General features: G+C 46.3%; 2 protein-coding genes across 6 annotated transcripts in view; both read left to right on the top strand.

The window, feature by feature from the left end:
* The window catches only part of GOSR2 (golgi SNAP receptor complex member 2), a 68,555-nt gene extending 61,916 nt beyond the window's left edge, over positions 1-6,639 (top strand). Inside the window, exons 3-7 of one of the 5 annotated variants that reach the window (XR_008294322.1) lie at positions 1,940-2,166; positions 3,110-3,268; positions 4,162-4,240; positions 5,093-5,190; positions 5,529-6,639. Coding sequence is in view for 3 of the 5 variants with exons in the window: in XM_053212459.1 (XP_053068434.1) it covers positions 1,940-2,166; positions 3,110-3,268; positions 4,162-4,240; positions 5,529-5,598 (535 nt within the window). In the remaining 2 variants the exon portion in view is untranslated. Of the gene's footprint in view, positions 1-1,939; positions 2,167-3,109; positions 4,868-5,092; positions 5,191-5,528 lie in introns of those variants that run through there. The other 4 variants (XM_053212459.1, XR_008294323.1, XM_053212462.1 and 1 more) reach the window with 4 other exon arrangements.
* A 1,151-nt stretch (positions 6,640-7,790) lies between these two features.
* On the top strand, positions 7,791-17,797 carry RDM1 (RAD52 motif containing 1). Its single transcript, XM_053212456.1, is given in 8 exon segments — positions 7,791-7,819; positions 7,821-7,899; positions 8,258-8,437; positions 11,734-11,856; positions 12,701-12,869; positions 13,824-13,922; positions 15,986-16,071; positions 17,619-17,797. Coding segments are annotated over 8 exon segments (780 nt in total). The 5' UTR covers positions 7,791-7,805; the 3' UTR covers positions 17,649-17,797.
* The last annotated feature ends 21 nt before the right edge of the window (positions 17,798-17,818 follow it).

The following is a 17,818-nucleotide window of genomic DNA, read 5'->3' as shown; positions in this document are numbered from 1 at the left end:
CTCTCAACATCAGGCTCATGGGCAGAACCTACTTTAAAAAAAAAGAGTAAATTGAATTAAAAAAACAAACAAGCGTTGGGGCACCTGGGTGACTCAGTCAGTTGAGCCTCTTGATATCAGCTCAGGTCATGATCTCACAGTTTGTGGGCTCAAGCCCCGCATTGGGCTCTGCGTTGACAGGAGCCTGCTTGGGATTCTCCCTCTCTCCCTCTCTCTCTGCCCCTCCCTAGCTTTTGTGCGCTCTCTCTCTCTCTCTCTCTCTCTCAAAATAACTAAATAAACTTTACAATTTTTTTTTTTTTTAAAGTAACCAGTGTCAGTAAGGATGTGGAAAAGCCGATGGCAATGTAAAATGGTACAGCCACTTTGAAGTCAGGCAGTTGCTCCAAAGTTGAAACTTGAAGTTACTCTATGGCTCAGCAGTTCCATTCCTTGGCGTATATGCCCGAAGGAATGAAAACATTTGTCCACACGAACACTTGTGCGTGAATGTTCACAGCACCGTCATTCATAATAGCCCCAAAGTAGCCCAAAAGTCTATAAAACCATCACTAGAGAGACAAAAGAAGGATTCATCACAAGGAATGAGATCCCAGTGGCTGCCACAACATGAGTAAATCTTGAAAACATTGTTAAGCGGAAGAAGCCGGGCTCAATGGCCACCTATGGTGTGACTGTTTGTGTGCAGTGTCCAGGTTAGGTAAATCTAGAGAAATGGAAAGTAGGCTTGTGGTGGGCAGGGGTTGGAGGAGGGGTGGATTAGTGACAGCTGATGGGTATGGGGTTTCCTGTTGGGTTGATGAAAATGTTTTAAAATTGACCGCGGTCATAGTCGCACAGCTCTGCAAACACACTATTGAGCTGTACGCTTTAAATTAAGTGATTGTGTGGTATGTGAATTATGTACTGGGAATTTTATCTCAATAAAGCTGTTACCAAGAAAGTGTTCCAGATTTGGCCAGTGGGTGCCCCTCTGAGCTGGCTCTCATGTCCATTTGACGTGCCCCAATCCATATTTTGAGCACTTTCTTACTTTCTAGCACAAGATAACTCAGACTTATTTTATACCCTTTCCTACTCCAGCCTAGGAATCAACCTTTGTCCCAGAAGTCTTGCTTCCTATTTGGGGGGCAATGCAAAACCAAGATTTAGGCATTTATCATTTCCTTTAATCATCATGACAACCCTAGTAAGTCGGTATTGGCATATCTTCATTTTACAAATGAGGCCCAGGGAGGTAAAGTATATTGCCCAAGGTCACACAGCAGCCCAACCTTTGAAAGCAGGCGATGTGAATCCAGAGTCCCCGCCCCTTGCACCTCCCCCTACACACACACACACACACACACACACACACACACACACACACAGTGTGAAAGTGAAGTTTATTTCTTCAACAAGGTCACTTTTACTTGAGTGATACCAGTTTTGAGTGGAAACAAAGGTGTAGAGCTTATAAGACAGCCTCTCAGGAATTGCACAAGGCAGGGTATACCCTTGGGAAAAGTCACATATCATGCATCTGGGAGCGTGGGGTTGAGGGCAGATCAACACCCAGTGGCCTGGCCCTTCCTACGAGAGCACATGTTCAAATCCACACACACAAGTACCAGTAAAGTCCAGTTCTCATCAATCTCCTTTGCCAGCCTCACTCCCCACCCCTGTACCCAAATGCTGCCCATAGCCAGGTGTCCTTTACAAGAGTGAGAATGGCTAAAAGAGGAGAAAACCTGTAGGTGAAAGGAGATCAGCCTCAGTTTTTCACTGTTGACACCGGGCAATGGCTACATGGAGATTCATGATATTATTCTCTCTTATTTTGTAAATGTTTGAAAGTTTCTGTAGTAAAAAAAAAAAAAGGTATAAAATGGTGAGAGGAAAGAGAAATAGCCAGGTGGGGAGCCGTGAGTGAGCCAGGACATTTGGCTGCTCTCTCCAGATTCCTCAGGTGCTCAGAGGAGACCAGCAGCACATCTGGGAGATCCTCGGGACCACAGGCCCTCAGCTGCACCTTCTCCCCTCCGAAGATGATGAGGACGCTACTCATGTCCTTGGTCAGCTGCCTCGTTGCCATAAATGAGGCCAAGCTCATCAATCGCTGTGACTTGGCCAGAGTGCTGCACAAGGAGGATCTGGATGGGTTTGAGGGCTACTCCCTGAGTGACTGTGAGTGCCGCTTTCTCACACTCCCGCCCCCCCCCCCCATTCCTCTTCTGCTCCTGGTCACCCCCTATGTGGCCATCTTTCCATCATTCATCTTTCGAAGCCAAGTTCAAAGAGCAGCCCTCCCCGAGAAGCCCCTCCCAACATTCTATATTCCTTCCACAATTATTAACTGAGCACTTACTATGTACCGGGAACTATTTTAGGGGCTGGGGACAGAGACATCAACAAAGCCCCTTCCTTCACAGTGTTCGCATTCTAGGGGGAGAGGCGAGTCCCAGACACACACACAAACATATGAAGCACTTCCTGGTGGTGATAAATGTTATGCAGCAGAATAAAGCCAGGGGAGTGAGAGGTAACCTTGTCCTTGAAGGGGAAGTCAAGGAATACCTCTCTGAGGAGGTGACATTGAGCAGCACTGAATGAGGCAAAGGACCGGGTCACCCAAATGTCCGGGGAAGAGCATTCCAGGCAGAGGGAGCAGGCAGTGCAAAGGCTTCGTCCTCCTCCATGGTGGGGCTAGCTTCCTTCTGCCCAGATTTTGCACACACCTGTCTTGTGCTGTCCTTCTCGTTTTATCTTGTCTTACGGTCCTTTAAGGTGTGTGTCTTCATTCTTGTACTATAGGCCCTCTGAAGGCACCAGCTGCCTTTGACCCAGCTAAATGTCCCTCAGTGGGTTTTGCACGGGTCACGGCACACAGTAGGCGATCATCAAGTGCAGGAGACGCGGATGGACAGCGGGATGATGAGCGGTGGTACTGAGGGCCAGGTGGATGGACCGAAGGGCGAGGGGAGAAGCTAATGGGTGTTTCCAGCCAGCTTGCCCCATCTAGCCTCTTAGGCCTTGTTCCTTTCTTCTGCTTCCCCGTCTCCCTTTCTCCTCCGTATCCTTTGTCCCTCAGTTCAGAGCCCTCTAAAAACCTTCTTCTCCCTGTTCTAAGGGCTGTGCCTGGCTTTTGTGGAGAGCAACTTCAACCTATCAAAGGTAAATGAAAATGCAGACGGCAGCTTCGACTATGGCATCTTCCAGATCAACAGCCACTACCGGTGCAATGATTACAAGAGTCACTCGGAAAACATTTGCCACGAGGACTGCAAAGGTCTGGCCGGGGTCTCAGGGTGGGAGAGGTGAGAGGATGAGTGGGGTCTACTCTCAGGACTTCTCTTCCCACTCCAAGCCTGGGAATGCACCCAGAGGGATGGCCCGAGGAGTCCAGGAATGCCTTTGCTGAGCAGAGGATTTGACTAGTGGCTACGATGCCCCTCCGGTTAGGAGATTCTCCGGGGTGCAGGCTCCAGAAAGGCTCTGCACACCCAGTAGCAGAGGACAGCAGCGGCCAACATTTATCGAGAGTGTGTTATATACTAAGCACTTCCCATGCCAGCTTCTCACGCGGTGGAAACGATTATGATCCCCGCTTTACAGACGAGCAAACTGAGGCTCATAGAACCAGTGCTGAATGCCAGACTGGTGGCCCTGAAGGCTCAGCTCTAACCATCAAGTACTGACTTTGTTTGGTTAATGGCCTGGTTGATTGGAGGCCAAGGGCAAACTCCCCACCTCAGAGCCACTCCTGGAGGCTCCACAGGTCCATGACTTTGCCCCTTACTCCCTCTTTCGTACTCTGATCGACATCCCTGCACTCTTCACCTGAAGAGCCTCTCTCATTAGGCAAGGTTTACCTTGGCCTCTGTGCTGCCTGTTTTGACATTTCCTTTCCCTAGAAACCCTCAAACGTGGCGTGAACCAGCATGTACCCTAGCTAGGATGTGTGGTAGTAAACATACATTTACTCCTGCCCCTCCTGCCCCCACCCCTAGCCACCCTTGACCTCTAGCAGCCATTGTAGGGATATCTCAATGGGCCTCTGGGAGGGAGCCCTTGCCTAATCTGGAAGGACTCAGCCCCTGGGGGGCAGGGAGAGCCAGTGTCTGCCTCAGTCTCTGGGACTGTCCTCTGTGTTCTCACGGGTATTCTCTGTCTCCCCTTCAGAACTGCTGAGCCCCGATCTTCTCTCAACCATCAACTGTGTGAAAAAGATTGTGTCTGGACCAGGGGGAATGAAGAACTGGTGAGGAGGTCACTGTGGGACTAAGTTAGCAGGCAGAGCCCCAAGAAGGATGTAGTGACAGGAGGGGACAGGAGGCAAGGACTCGACCCCTTCTAACCGTCTAGAAAAACGTGGGAGAGCGGCGGGGCTCGGAACTGGGACTTACAAGACTTGGGATCTGGGTCTTTCTCTGATGTTGTATTAAAACCGTTTTGGACACAGTAGCAAAGCAACTTGAGTTAGCTGAGCGAGATGGCTTCAGAGGGGACAAGGTGTCTCACTGAGCTTACCCAAGGGGTCTCTTCTCGGGAAGAGAACGGAGGCGGAGCTGGGAACTGTCAGTGTGGCTCTCCTGACAAGTTTCTGCCTCCTCGTGCATTTCCTTCACTACTTTCTTTGTAGAGCAGTATATTCTGCTCCACATTCCAGAGGACAGATCGTGGCTGCCCCCAAGCTAACGGGCTAATGTTCTGAGCAGTCACGGAGACTGGCTAGTCTCAGCCCCAGAGTCCAAGGGGCTGGGATAGAGAATCTGATTGGCTCAGCTTGGACCCATCATCCCCGCGTGGTTCAATGAGCTGTAGGTGTGGGAGCAGTTAAGCAGTACCATCATGCTGGCCACGGGTGGGGGGTGGGGCTGGCCCTCTCCATAATTCGCAGCAACATTTTCTATAAAAGGTGCGTAGCTCCTCAGCTGAGCAAATACCCCAAAGCTGTCAGCTTCCCAATGGTAGACAGTGCAATGGTTGCTTCACTTTTCTGAGCTTCAGATTGGAGATAGATGATAGATAGATAGATAGATAGATAGATAGATAAGTTGCCTCTACAGGTGCCTGTGAGGATGGAGGGGGTTAAGTGCCTTGTCTACTCTAGGAACACCATGCGGAAGAGACGCTGACGGCTATTAGGGATGACCCTCTCTGGAGGGAGAGTCGATAGTTGCCCCTGAGATTGACGGATTGGTTATTTATGTATGTATGTATGTATGTATGTATGTATGTATGTATCTTTCTGTGTGTTTAGTGACTCTCAGCCTTGTAAAATGGTGCACTCCCCCTTCGGGGCCAGAGGAGGATTTGAAAACGTGGGAGCATACTGGACGGGGGGAGGAGCCAAACACCACAGAGAAGAGAAATTTAAAGGAAGGCTCAGAGGGGCCACAGGGGGACAGACCAGAGAGCGAGCAATGAAGGGGGTTCTGTGCATTGCCGTGCTGTGCTGTGCTGTGCGTTCACTAAGTGCTGGGTCATGGATGTGGAGAAGGAGCTACTAAGTAGGAAGCAAGAACCCAGCCTTCTTCTCTCCACAGGGTGGCATGGAGGTTGCACTGTGCGGGCCGGCCACTCTCCTACTGGATGACGGGGTGTCACAAGGAATGAGACAGGCGTGGAGTCATTCCAGCCTTCCTCTTCTCGCCTGGGGATTCTTCATGCCTTCTTCCTCTTGCCTCCACTTCACGTTATTTTCTTTCCTTCCCATGTTCAAAAAGGACTGACCGGAGCCCCAGGAATAACTGGTTTTCTAGGGCTTTCTCCTTGTACCCATCCAGGCCCAGGCCCCTGGTTCCTGACTGTCATTCGCAAACCAAGAGAGGACCACAGTGAAGAAGTTGTTATATCTGGGGAATTGTTAAAGCATTCCTTGTGCAAAGAATGTGTTGATTTATTCATTTTTAATTCCAGATATCTTCGAGTACCTAGTATGGCAGGAGGGTGGTAGGTACTAGAAGAAGCAAGGTAAATCATAACTATTGTTCTTGAGGTGTTCACCATCTGCCTGGAGAGGCAGAGACATGCACGAATACTGGCTACAGCGAATGAGTGGATACATACAATGAATACATGGTGCTGATGTGGAGTTGAACCTGCAAAATGACAACGCAAAGACAGAAAAGGGGCAGTTGGAGGAATGTTCTACCCATGGCTACAATCGGAACTGCCTGAATAAACTGTCCCACCTGGGCCACTGCTGTCCCTACTTCTGAGCCTTAACTACTCCAGCTCTGAAGTGAGAGATTTGACATTTGAGTGGTTCCCAGACTTTTGGACTTCACAGACCAGTAAAACACGAAAAAAGTTAAGGCCATGTTAAAATTTCCAACTTTTTATTTTAATGCCCAAGAAAGACTATTAATCACAACTACCCTCTATCAGCATCTCCTCATAAAACAATTTTTAGCATGAAAAATGAAGGTCAGGGTGCCCGGGTGGCTCAGTTGGTTGACCGTCGGACTTCGGCTCAGGTCATGATCTTGCGGTTTGTGGGTTTGAGCGCCGGCGAGGGGCTCTGTGCCGACAGCTCAGAGCCTGGAGGCCGCTTTGGAGTCCGTGTCTCCCTCTCTCTCTCTGCCCCTCCCCCATTCGCACATGCAGGCTCTCTCTCTCTCTCAAAAATAAATAATATTAAAATCATTTTTTAAATGAGGGTCATATTTATAGGATAATGGAATAGATTTTGTTTTATGAAAATATTTTTTTAACCCTGCTTATATTACCTTTTCTTGCTTTGGCAAGAACTGGTGAAACCTTCACCACAGACCAGCAGCAGTCTGAAGGCCACTGTTTAGAAACCTCAGGAGACTTGTTTTGTAAGGCCCCTTCTGGCTCAGACATTCTAGGATTAAAATAAGGATCATTAGGACCTACTTTCCCTCTCAGTGTGTCAGTCCTCAAAATAGCTATTTGGATGCCGAGAATGGCCCTTCTGCACAAGCACCCTGAGCTCCAATATTGGTGCCCTACCTGGCCTCACTCTGATTTTTTCAAATTTATCTCTCCTTCTTACCCTGCTTGCCAAACTCCCACATCATCTCACCCCAACGAGCACACACGTACACCAATCCATCAAAATCACGTAGGGAAATCAGGGAATGCTTTTTAAGGATTTCATTAATGGCTTAATGAGTTATAGTTTGATTTGTATATTTAACATTCATGAAAACATTCTTAAGCCAAAGGATTGCATCTTTAGTGGTCATTTCCCACACAACGTAGAGAAATCCAAATTTTTTAAGTTCAGTAGGTAACTTACTAACTGCTAGTAGTCTAAATCTTCTCCCGGAGTGAAGAGGAAGAAGGCTGCCATAAAATTGTCCACACCCAGGGATCCTGTAAGCTCACCCTTTAGACCCTACTGTAAAAATACACTTGACTAACGGTGCCTGGGTGGCTCAGTCGGTTAAGCGTCCGACTTCAGCCCAGGTCGTGATCTCACAGTTTGTGAGTTTGAGCCCTGCTTGGGGCTCTGTGCTGACACCCTGGAGCCTGCTTCGGAATGTGTGTGTGTGTGTGTGTGTGTGTGTGTGTGTGTGTGTGTGTGTGTCTCTGATTCTCCGCTGCTTGCACTCTGTCTCTCAAAAATAAATATGTAAAAAAAATTTTTTTTAAATACACTTGACTAGAAGCACTAAATTCTATGACATTGAGACAATGGAGCTGCGGGAGAGGAAGTAGAGGCAGAGACCCGCCCCACCCCGCGGCGAGCTGGCCCCGCCCCTCGTACGAGCCCCTTTTTAAAACGCGCGGGCGCGCCTTGCGCAGGCGCGGTGCCATTTAAACCTTAGTCGTGCCTGCGCCTTGGTGGTAGGATGGCGGAATTGGTCTTTTACGGTTCCCACCGAGAGTGACAAAACCTTGCTGGTGTGGGAGCTGAGTACTGGACCCACAGACGAGGCCTTGCATGTGAGCCGGGCCGGGAGGGAGGGAGGGAGGGAGACACCCCTACCTCCCCGTGACTGGGAGTCTCAGAGTCTGGCTTTGAGCGCCTCGCGCGCCTTGTAGTCTCCGCCAGGAGGAATCTTAGTTCTAGAAGGGAGCTTTGCAGTCTCAGCCCCGACAGATTTTTGAGAGGTAACTCTCAACAGCCAGCACATGTTGCCTTCTCATGCTTCTCGAATCCTAGGATTTCAGAGGGAAATCTTTTCAACGAAATGAGAAGTGCTTTGGGTTGCGTGTGCAGGAGGGCTTAGGGAATAGAAGGCAGTTTTGTTTCCTGGGCGTGAAATTTCATGCACTTACTTGGCGTGGGACCACCCCACAGCATTCTCTGTTCGCAGTATTCTCCCAGTTTGGCCTTCTGTATTCGGTCCGAGTCTTCCCAAACGCTGCAGTGGCCCGTCCTGGTTTCTACGCCATCATCAAGTTTTACTCAGCAAGGGATGCTCACAGAGCCCAAAAGGCATGCGACCAGAAGCAGCTTTCTCAGAATTCTCCAGTGAAGGTGGGTCCAAGTAGGAAATTCCTAACTCCGCTGGGACGAAGTGTTGAATTCAGCAATAATAGACCAGCGTTGGTATACCACTGTGGTTTACAGAATGCTTTTAGATGCATTGCTACACTGATCCTCCGGTTTCCCTGGGTTTTTGGTTGTTTTGTTATGTTTGTTTTGTTTTCAGATGAAGAAACTTGAACTCAGGATAGTTAAGTGACTTACTTAAGGTTCATGACAGTAACTGGAAAGTAGAGGTCAAACCCAAACTTACTGATGTTCAACCCCGTGTCATTTTTTGGTGCCCTTAATTTAACAAAGCTTCACAAGAAGTCTTGTTTCTATTTACATTATGGGGATTAAAAAATTTTTTTAATAACGTTTTTATTCAGTTTTGCGAAACAGGGCATGAGCAGGGAAGGGGAAGAGAAAGAGGGAGACACAGAATCAGAAGCAAACTTCTAGGCTTTGAGCTGTCAGCTCAGAACCCGATGTGGGGCTCGAACCCATGAATCCTGAGATCATGACCTGAGCTGAAGTCGGACGCTTAACCGACTGAGCAACCCAGGCCCCCCTCTAGTATGTGGATATAAAATGACAAACTCTTTCATCAGTTGTATTATAAAGGATGCTTCATCGTCATTATCATCGTCATCACTCCCAAACTGCGTCTTCAGAACTCCCTTCAACTCCTGGGAAAATGGTTAAAACATTCTTTAATACACCACAGAAACTTTATTCCATACCAACATGCTGTCCATTTTGCTTTCCCAGAGCCCCAGAATTATATTTCATTATGAGCCTCAATTCAATCACCATTTCCTTATCAAGGGCCATGGCAACTCCTTTGAATAAGTTGAGTGAGGCTTAGATTGCCAAACCTTTCACTTTATAATTGTATGTTTTCATCAGCTTTCTCTAACTGGCTTCTTAATCTAGCTACTTCCTATGGACTTGACTGCCTATTCTTACCATATGCCCTTCCTTACTGATTTAATCTGGATCGAATCTAAGAATCCTTCTCAAATGTGACTCTGAGTATACTATCTCCACTTGTTCAACACTGTCTTCAATCCTGGCTCCACTCCCTATGATTGAAATGATCACCTGTCAGGCATTCCTTAGTTTGCAAGCTTCTAGCCTGTGAAAATGTCACCCAGCCACTCAGCTATTACAGATTATGAAATAATTACTTTGTATCAGTTGTGAGTAATGAGGTGTTTTTCTCTCATTGGACATTAAGACCATTTCACAAATGGATTTTGAGATTTCACAGCATAAAGCCCAAAGTCAATATATAGTTGACAGGAGAGAGCATTCATATTAAATTTCTTTATTTATTTAACACAGAGCCTTGGGTTACCACCCCCCCCCCCCCCCCCCGCTGTTTACTGAAATTGTTGCCCAATTTACTTATGTGTTCCTTTATACTTTGGCAAGTACACATAGTTTCTGGTTGTTTTTTTTGTTTGTTTGTTTACCTTTTATAAATACATATTTAAAAAGAACATATTAAAAAAATTTTTTAATGTTTATTTAAAAAAAATTTTTTTTAACGTTTATTTATTTTTGAGACAGAGAGAGACAGAGCATGAACAGGGGAGGGGCAGAGAGAGAGGGAGACACAGAATCTGAAACAGGCTCCAGGCCCTGAGCTGTCAGCACAGAGCCCGACGCGGGGCTCGAACTCACAGGCCGTGAGATCATGACCTGAGCCGAAGTCGGACGCTTAACCGACCAAGCCACCCAGGCGCCCCTAATGTTTATTTTTGAGAGACAGAGTCAGAGCATAAGCGGGTGAGGGGCAGAGAGAGAGGGAGACACCTAATCGGAAGCAGACTCCAGGCTATGAGCTGTCAGCACAGAGCCTGACACGGGGCTCGAACTCACAAACTGTGAGAATCATGACCTGAGCTGCAGTCGGATGCCCAACAGACTGAGCCACCCAGACGCCCCAAGAATGACATCTTACAGTAAAATCAAGGAAAGGCCTAAGGCATCTGAGAGCTTTTTTTCAGTAGCATGAAGGAAAACGGTTGCCAGCAAGAACTGTGGCAAGGTTATCTAAGGTGACAACTGTCTCTACCACTCAGGGGCTGAAGGCCCTTCTGAAGCTTCCTGGTTGTCCAGGACAGCTCCACTCTGCCTCACCATTAGCCTGTGCTGTAGCACTCAACATTTAAAAGTTCATCTTCATTTCTCCTTCCTAGCAGGCAGCTTCAGTTGGAGAAAGTAATTTCACTTTTTTATCTACTCATCCATTCACTTAATCCATAGACCTGTGCTTGATTCTAGGAATGAGAAAAGAATAAAATATGGTTCCTTCAAGCACTTAAGGAACTGATAAACTAGTGATAGAGGAAGTTGCACAAACAAATCAATAAAGAGTTAATAATACTTTGACTTTATTTGAATTATTTGAATTTTTATGAATATACTAAGATACTACACCCCACTTGAGATAGACATTTATTTATTTATTTATTCTTTAACGTTTTTTATTTATTTTTGAGACAGAGACAGAGCATGAACAGGGGAGGGGCAGAGAGAGAGGGAGACACAGAATTGGAAGCAGGCTCCAGGCTCTGAGCCATCAGCCCAGAGCCCAACGCGGGGCTCGAACTCACAGACGGCGAGATCGTGACCTGAGCCGAAGTTGGCCGCTTAACCCATTGAGCCACCCAGGCGCCCCGAAATAGACATTTAAAAAAAGAACTAGAGGATGTAAGAAATACACTGTAGGGTGTAAGTTATTTAGAGAGTTAACACTGGAGGTATTTGCATTCTCAAAGAAGCTTATTAAGGCAAATGAACCTCTTATTGTTTTATTTGCTTATAAAATTTACAGAAGTATGTATATTCCTTTTTCTAACAGGGGCTAGTAACTTGCGGGGGGTGGGTGCTGCTGATTCAGGTCCTACTCAGGTCCATGTTATCTGCTCTTGAGGTCATATTCTCAAACAGGAGCTACGGGATGAGACAGCAAAAAGTTTACTTCCCTTGCTTACCTACAGCCCTATAATTTGCTTCCAGAGGGCTTCCTTAGTTGCTTTCATCATCACTTTCAATATCAGAGATCACGGAAAGCCGATTAATCTAGGGCCCTGGAAATGATGCAGAAAAGTCTATAGCGTAAAAATAGTACATAGCATTTATTTAGGGTTTATTAGGAGCTGATTTCTTAAAATGTTTCCAGTTTGATCTTCACAACCTCTCTATGAAATAGGTATTGATAAATCTCAGGTGTATCCAAAGGAAGCCTCTGTGTCAGGTTATGATATTTTCAGGTCTATTTCTTATGTCTTTAGGTTCGTCTTGGCACCAAACATAAGGCGGTTCAACATCAGGCCCTTGCCCTAAACAGCTCCCAGTGCCAAGAACTGGCAAATTATTACTTTGGTTTCAATGGATGGTCAAAAAGGATCATCAAGGTAAACTTTATAGATTTTCTCTGACTAATTAGAATCATTTCAACACTGAAATTCTGGACTTCAGAGAGGAGAAAATTGGGTTGTGGGGAGATGTGAGAGGCCTCTAACTGGAAGTACCTGAGCCTGCCACCAAGAATTCATAATAATCTCAGTTACTTGGGTGGTGGTGTCCATAATCTTGTCCAGTATTTGTATGGTGTATAATAAAAACCAATTGTCTTTATCCATTTGTAAGTCTTACTTGATTTTGAAGCTATAGGATACCTCCATTGTGGGCTGGCATTGCTGGAGTTTAGTTTGCATTTTTTTTTTTTTTTTTTTTTTTAGAGAGAGAGGCAGATTGCAAGCGGGGGAGGGGCAGAAAGAGAGGGAGAGACAGAATCGGAAGCAGGCTCCAAGCTCTGAGCTGTCAGCACAGAGCTCAACGCGGGTCCCGAACCCATGAACAGTGAGATCACGACATGAGCCGAAGTCGGAAGTTTAACCAACTGAGCCACCCAGGCGCCGCTGGTTTTGTTTTTAATAACAAAACATCTTGAGGCTTACATTCAGATCCAAGGAAGGACCTTCCATTTAAAATCCTAACAGCTCGGGGCGCCTGGGTGGCTCAGTCAGTTGAGCGTCCGACTTCGGCTCAAGTCATGATCTCACGGTCTGTGAGTTCGAGCCCTGCGTGGGGGTCTGTGCTGGCAGCTCAGAGCCTGGAGCCTGTTTCGGATTCTGTGTCTCCCTCTCTCTCTGCCCCTCCCCTGCTCATGCTCGCTCTCTGTCTCTCTCTCTCTCTCTCTCTCTCTGTGTCAAAAATAAATAAACATAAAAAAAAATAATAATAAAATCCTAACAGCTTCAGGATCTTTCTGACCTTGAAGAAAGGGCAAATGAAGATACTGTGCCACCACTTCAGAAGCAGAGCCTGAAATTCTTCTGCGCTTTAGAGGTGGTGTTGCCATCCTATGAGTGCCGGAGTCCCGGAGCTGGCATGGCCAAGGAGCCTTTGGATAACCTGGAGGAAGGTCTGTTTACAGTGGGGGTGGGGGTGGGGGTGGAGGGGAGGCAGAATCCCTCTTTCTCTCTAAAAACTCATCTTTTCAGATACATCATCCAGCCCTCCCCCTTGCTAAGCTCCTAAAGCCCTAGGCAGAGTTTTTCTGGCCTACGGTACAGGCTTTTATCTCAGGCAATACCTGAAAGAACCTTTAACTTTAAAATTCTAAAGCTGACTTTCTGCCAAGAAGTTTAGGAGGAGGGAAGTAATGTTTTTCCCATTTTTGGTTAAGAATTCGCCTTGTGCTAAAATAGTCCTTCAAATACATATCTCTTGCAGCCTGCAGTGATCCCAGCAAAGTGATCATCTAAAGATTTAAATAAACTGTTGTGTGAATGTTGAGTCCTTTGCCTCCTATCAAAGGGCTGGAGTGTAAAGAGTCAAATACAGATGCCTAGAAAAGGTATTCCCATTGGTACTGTGTTTTTTCCCAGTGCCTACAGCACTTCGGCTTAGGGTTTTCAGGGAGGGGCAGGGCTGTTAGCAAGGCTAAGGGAGTAAGGCTCCCTTGGGTGATGCCCAGGAAGAGACCAGGCGGTCATGTGCACTACCACCGAACCTTTCTCCCCATGTGACTCCAGCCCTTGATGCACAGGAGAGTAGGGTCTGCAGTAGGGTCTGAAACTATAGTTTCCGCCTGTCCATTTGAAATCTACCAGCGATGTGAGATCTGTGCCACTTTCTTGGCTTGTGTCTCCCTTTTGGTACTTCCAAAACTTCTGGAGTAGATCAGGGCAGTCAAAATGTGCCCTGCCAGGATATACCTACAGCAGAGTCATTCAGCCTTGTGTTGTGCCTGCCCTTACTTGCTAAGATAATGAACAACGAATCATGGATGTATTTTCACTTTTACACATATAACCCCCAAATCAGTTATCATTCAGATAGGCATGTTAAATCCATTTGTTTTGGTTGGATGCAGGGCCATTATCATTTCTTATGAAAAGGCGGACAATCCAGAAGCTTGCTATTCAGAAGGCTGTGTCAGATGCATTCCAGAAACTGTTGATTGTGATTTTAGGTAAGACTTACTTGATTGTCCTTGCAGTATATCAGTTTCAACGAGCAAATAAACTCATTTTGAAAAGTTAATTGGATGAAAACACTTCATATTCTTTTATTCACCAAATGCTTTCAAAGCAGTAGTCTCAAATTTGTTCCTTGTGGCATTTGTGAGAAAAATGACCACAAATATTTTTGTCCACAGTATATAGATATACAGTGATTTACCGCTGTCCACACAGAAAGTGTTTGACCCAGTCTTCTGTCTTCATTGTTTGCTCATAACACAGAATACTATTGTGAGTATAAGCTTTGGGGGCACGTGTGTGGCTCAATCAGTTAAGCGTCCAATTGTTGATTTCAGCTCAGGTCGTGATGTCACAATTTGTGAGATTGAGCCCCATGTCGGGCTCTGTGCTGACAGCGTGGAGCTTGCTTGGGATTCTTTCCCTACCTCTCTCTCTGCCTCTCCCTGCCTCTCACATGCCATGTGCTCTCTCTCTCAAAATAAAAAAAAACAACTTTGAAGCTTTGGACGTCTGGTGTTGAATCTTAGCTCTGTCTCCTAGATTTCTTATGCAATTTTAGGTTTATAGTCAGATTTGAAGTATTTAATCTCTCTAAGCTGCAATTTCTCTATCTGCCAGTAAAGGTAATCATTCAACTTACCTCATGGGGGATGAATTGTAAGAGCAAATGAGATGATGGAAAAGTTTAAAACTATCCCTGAAACATGGTAAGCAGAGAAAATATGTTAACTTGTTATCATCGTCTTCCTGTTGGAGAATTTATTAGATTATGTTTTTGGAATCCATTCAGCTTCAGTTTTTGTTTTTGGCACTGACCTATTGGGTGAATATGATTCTTATATTAGGGTCAGCTATATTTTTGTGAACCTTGAAAGTGGTCAGGCTATTGAATAGCATCGATTGTGTTCTCTATTGAGTTCTACCATGGTGTGAATGTTACAGGCTGTGCTCCAAGGGAATTTTATAATTAGTAATGAGTCCCCAAACAATCGCTCCCCCCACCCCGCCCTCGCCGCTTCACAGTCTTGCAGGCTTAGAGACTAAGAAAGCCTAGCTAAGTTTCAGAGGCCTTATTTGCCCATAAGCGTTGACCCTGGATTGGTCTCAGGCTTCCAGCCTGGACAGCTCTTGCAGTGAAAGTTGACTTCCCCTGGTCATCAGGTAGAATCTCCATTAGCTGTCAATTCTGAGTAACAACCTTTAAGAACCAAACTAAACCTTTGGGTTGCTGACCTCTCCCTAACATGCTCTGGTATCCCTTGTACACGATCAAAATGTTGTAGCTGTACTTTGCCTTAAGGGGAATTGTATTGTCTATAAGGGACATGGGCCAGTTTCTGCCAATAAACTGTCCAAGCGCATTCTCTCCCTCCCCCTCCCCCTCTCTCCAAAGCATTGTTCATTGTATCTGGTGGGATTTTGTTTCCGGGGAGTAGACACTGGCCTTGTTTCTAATATGAAGTATCAGCTATAGTCCATGGTCTCTATTCCAGAACTCACACTGACCTCTACCTAATGCCTTACTGTCTAGTCATCTGATTTTGAGCATTGTTGTTTCCATAGTTTTAACTTCCTGTGTCATTATTCCTTAGTTCCTATCTCTTACGATGATAGCGTTTTTGAACCACACAGTCGGTAACTTCATGTGTATTTTTTCACACATAGTTATGATTAAAAATTGAAGTGTGAGATGAGAAAACTTCTAGGAACATGCTTTTATTTTCTGCTTTTATAAATAAAAAAAATGTCTAGTTATTGGGTGCTATCATTGTATACAGCTAGTTTTAGAACAAGGAAAATTCTGAATTGATCTTGTTAACTTTATTGATTTTTTAAATGTTTATTTTTGAGAGAGTAAGCAGGGGAGAGGCAAAGAGAGGGGGACAGAGGATCTGAAGTGTGCTCTGGTGCTTACAGCAGAGACCCCGGTATGGGGCTTGAACTCATGAACCATGAGATCATGACCTAAGCTGAAGTCAGACGCTTAACTGACTGAGCCATCCAGGCGCCCTCTTTTTTTTTTTTTTTCCAATCCTTATTCACTTTATTTCAGAAAGTGGTAAAATAGCTGTGGAATACAGACCCTGTGAAGAGATCACAGATGCCAGTACTGAAGACGAGCTACAGGATTTAATTCAAGTATGTGGAGATTAAAGTTCAGGGGTGACATAGCCACTATAGCCATAATGTAAAGCAACCAGCAGAATTTGGAAGACTTTGGCATTAGCTCTATCATCCTTTGGGAAATGTGAAACTCAGAAACTGCTTTTGACTGCAGGGGATTTCTGAAGTCCTGACCCTTGGCTCTGACGCCTTATTTGAAATTTGGAGAGCAAATTTCATCAGAGCACTCCCACAGTTGTGGACATAGGAGAGGACACAAGCCTTTTAGAGCTCCCCTCAAACAGAATCTCAAGGATTTGGGAACAGAGTAACTATGGCCTTAAATGTGATTATACTACAGCGTTTGAAACCATTATGCCATTCAAATAGGATGTGTCACCCAGATGTCGGCATCTCATATATATCTTGCATGAATATCTTGCTGCAGAACTTTTCTGTAAATCACTCACATGGATGCCCTGAATTAGGGATTAAGTTGCCAAAATAATTTCTAAAAGAAAATACTAATGTGCCACATACAGAATGTTAAAAAAAAAGAAAAGAAAAAGCAAAAATGTGTTTCATGTCATTGAGAGCTTAATTTGGGGCTAGATTTGTGAATTTTTTATTTTAGATTTTTTTTTTAATGTTTATTTATTTTTGAGAGTGAGAAAGAGCGTGAGCTGTCAGCACAGAGCCCGATGCGGGGCTCGAACCCATGAACCACGAGATTATGACCCTCTCTGCCACTCCTCCACTCGCACTGTATGTCTCTGTCTCTTGCTCTCTCCAAAATAAACATTTAAAAAAATTTTTTTAAAACAACAATAAGCATTTATTCCTCAAAAAACATCTTTTTTAATGTTTATTTTCAAGAGAGAACAAGAGAGAGAGTACAAGCAGGGGAGGGGCAGAGAGGGAGACATAGGATCTGAAGCAGACTCCAGGCTCTGAGCTGTCAGCACAGAGCCCAACGCGGGGCCCGAAGCCATGAATGGTGAGACCATGACCTGAGCCAAAGTCAGACGCTCAACCAACTGAGCCACCCAGGCGCCCCATTCCTCCAAAGGGACGGGGGGAGTGGTGGCCTTTGCAGGGTGGAGGGAGGCCTGGGCCCCAAGTGATTCTGGGAAAAGGGCCTGCTCTGGTGGTGCGGAGCCCATTTCCAGGGAGCTAATAAAGGTGGCGTAAATAAAGGGTGGGACGTAGGCGTGGGAGGGGCGCGCAGTTGCTAACAGTGCGCGCGCGCATCACGGGCTGCATAATGGTTTGGCTGCCGCTCAGGGCCCAGCGCCAGTACCCCACTCGCCTGGGTCGCTGCGCCCCGGAGCCTCCGCAGGTCATGTCCCGGCTGCGCCTGTTGGCCCCACTGCTTGTCCTTATGTGGCAACCGTTGTGGCTGCTGGTCCAGGCAGCTCAGCTTCCGGAGTGGGCCCTGGACCCTGCCCAGCTGACCGCCGACCCCATGGAGCCGGCTGAGCCCTGGTCTTCGCGCTCGTCTGATCCCCCACCCGAATCACCCCAGGTACTTACACCCCCAGCTGAGCCGGTGGGCTCTAATTACCTGGGGTCCTCTGCTCCAGCCCAGATGTTGGCCTCGCCTAAGGAGTTGACTGAGACTTTGGTTCCATTCCTGGACACGGATTCCGTTGGAGAACTACCCCCAGGGCCAGATGAGGATCTGAATGACCAGCTAACCCAGCGTCAAAGGCTCCCAGAGGTGGTTCCAATGCCAGGTTGGGATTATTTAATGTTTCCCAGGGTTACAGGTAAGCCTTTAGAT

Source organism: Acinonyx jubatus, chromosome E1, assembly GCF_027475565.1.
Source record: "Acinonyx jubatus isolate Ajub_Pintada_27869175 chromosome E1, VMU_Ajub_asm_v1.0, whole genome shotgun sequence".
Taxonomy (NCBI): domain Eukaryota; kingdom Metazoa; phylum Chordata; class Mammalia; order Carnivora; family Felidae; genus Acinonyx; species Acinonyx jubatus.
This window is presented reverse-complemented; position numbering and strand designations above follow the sequence as displayed.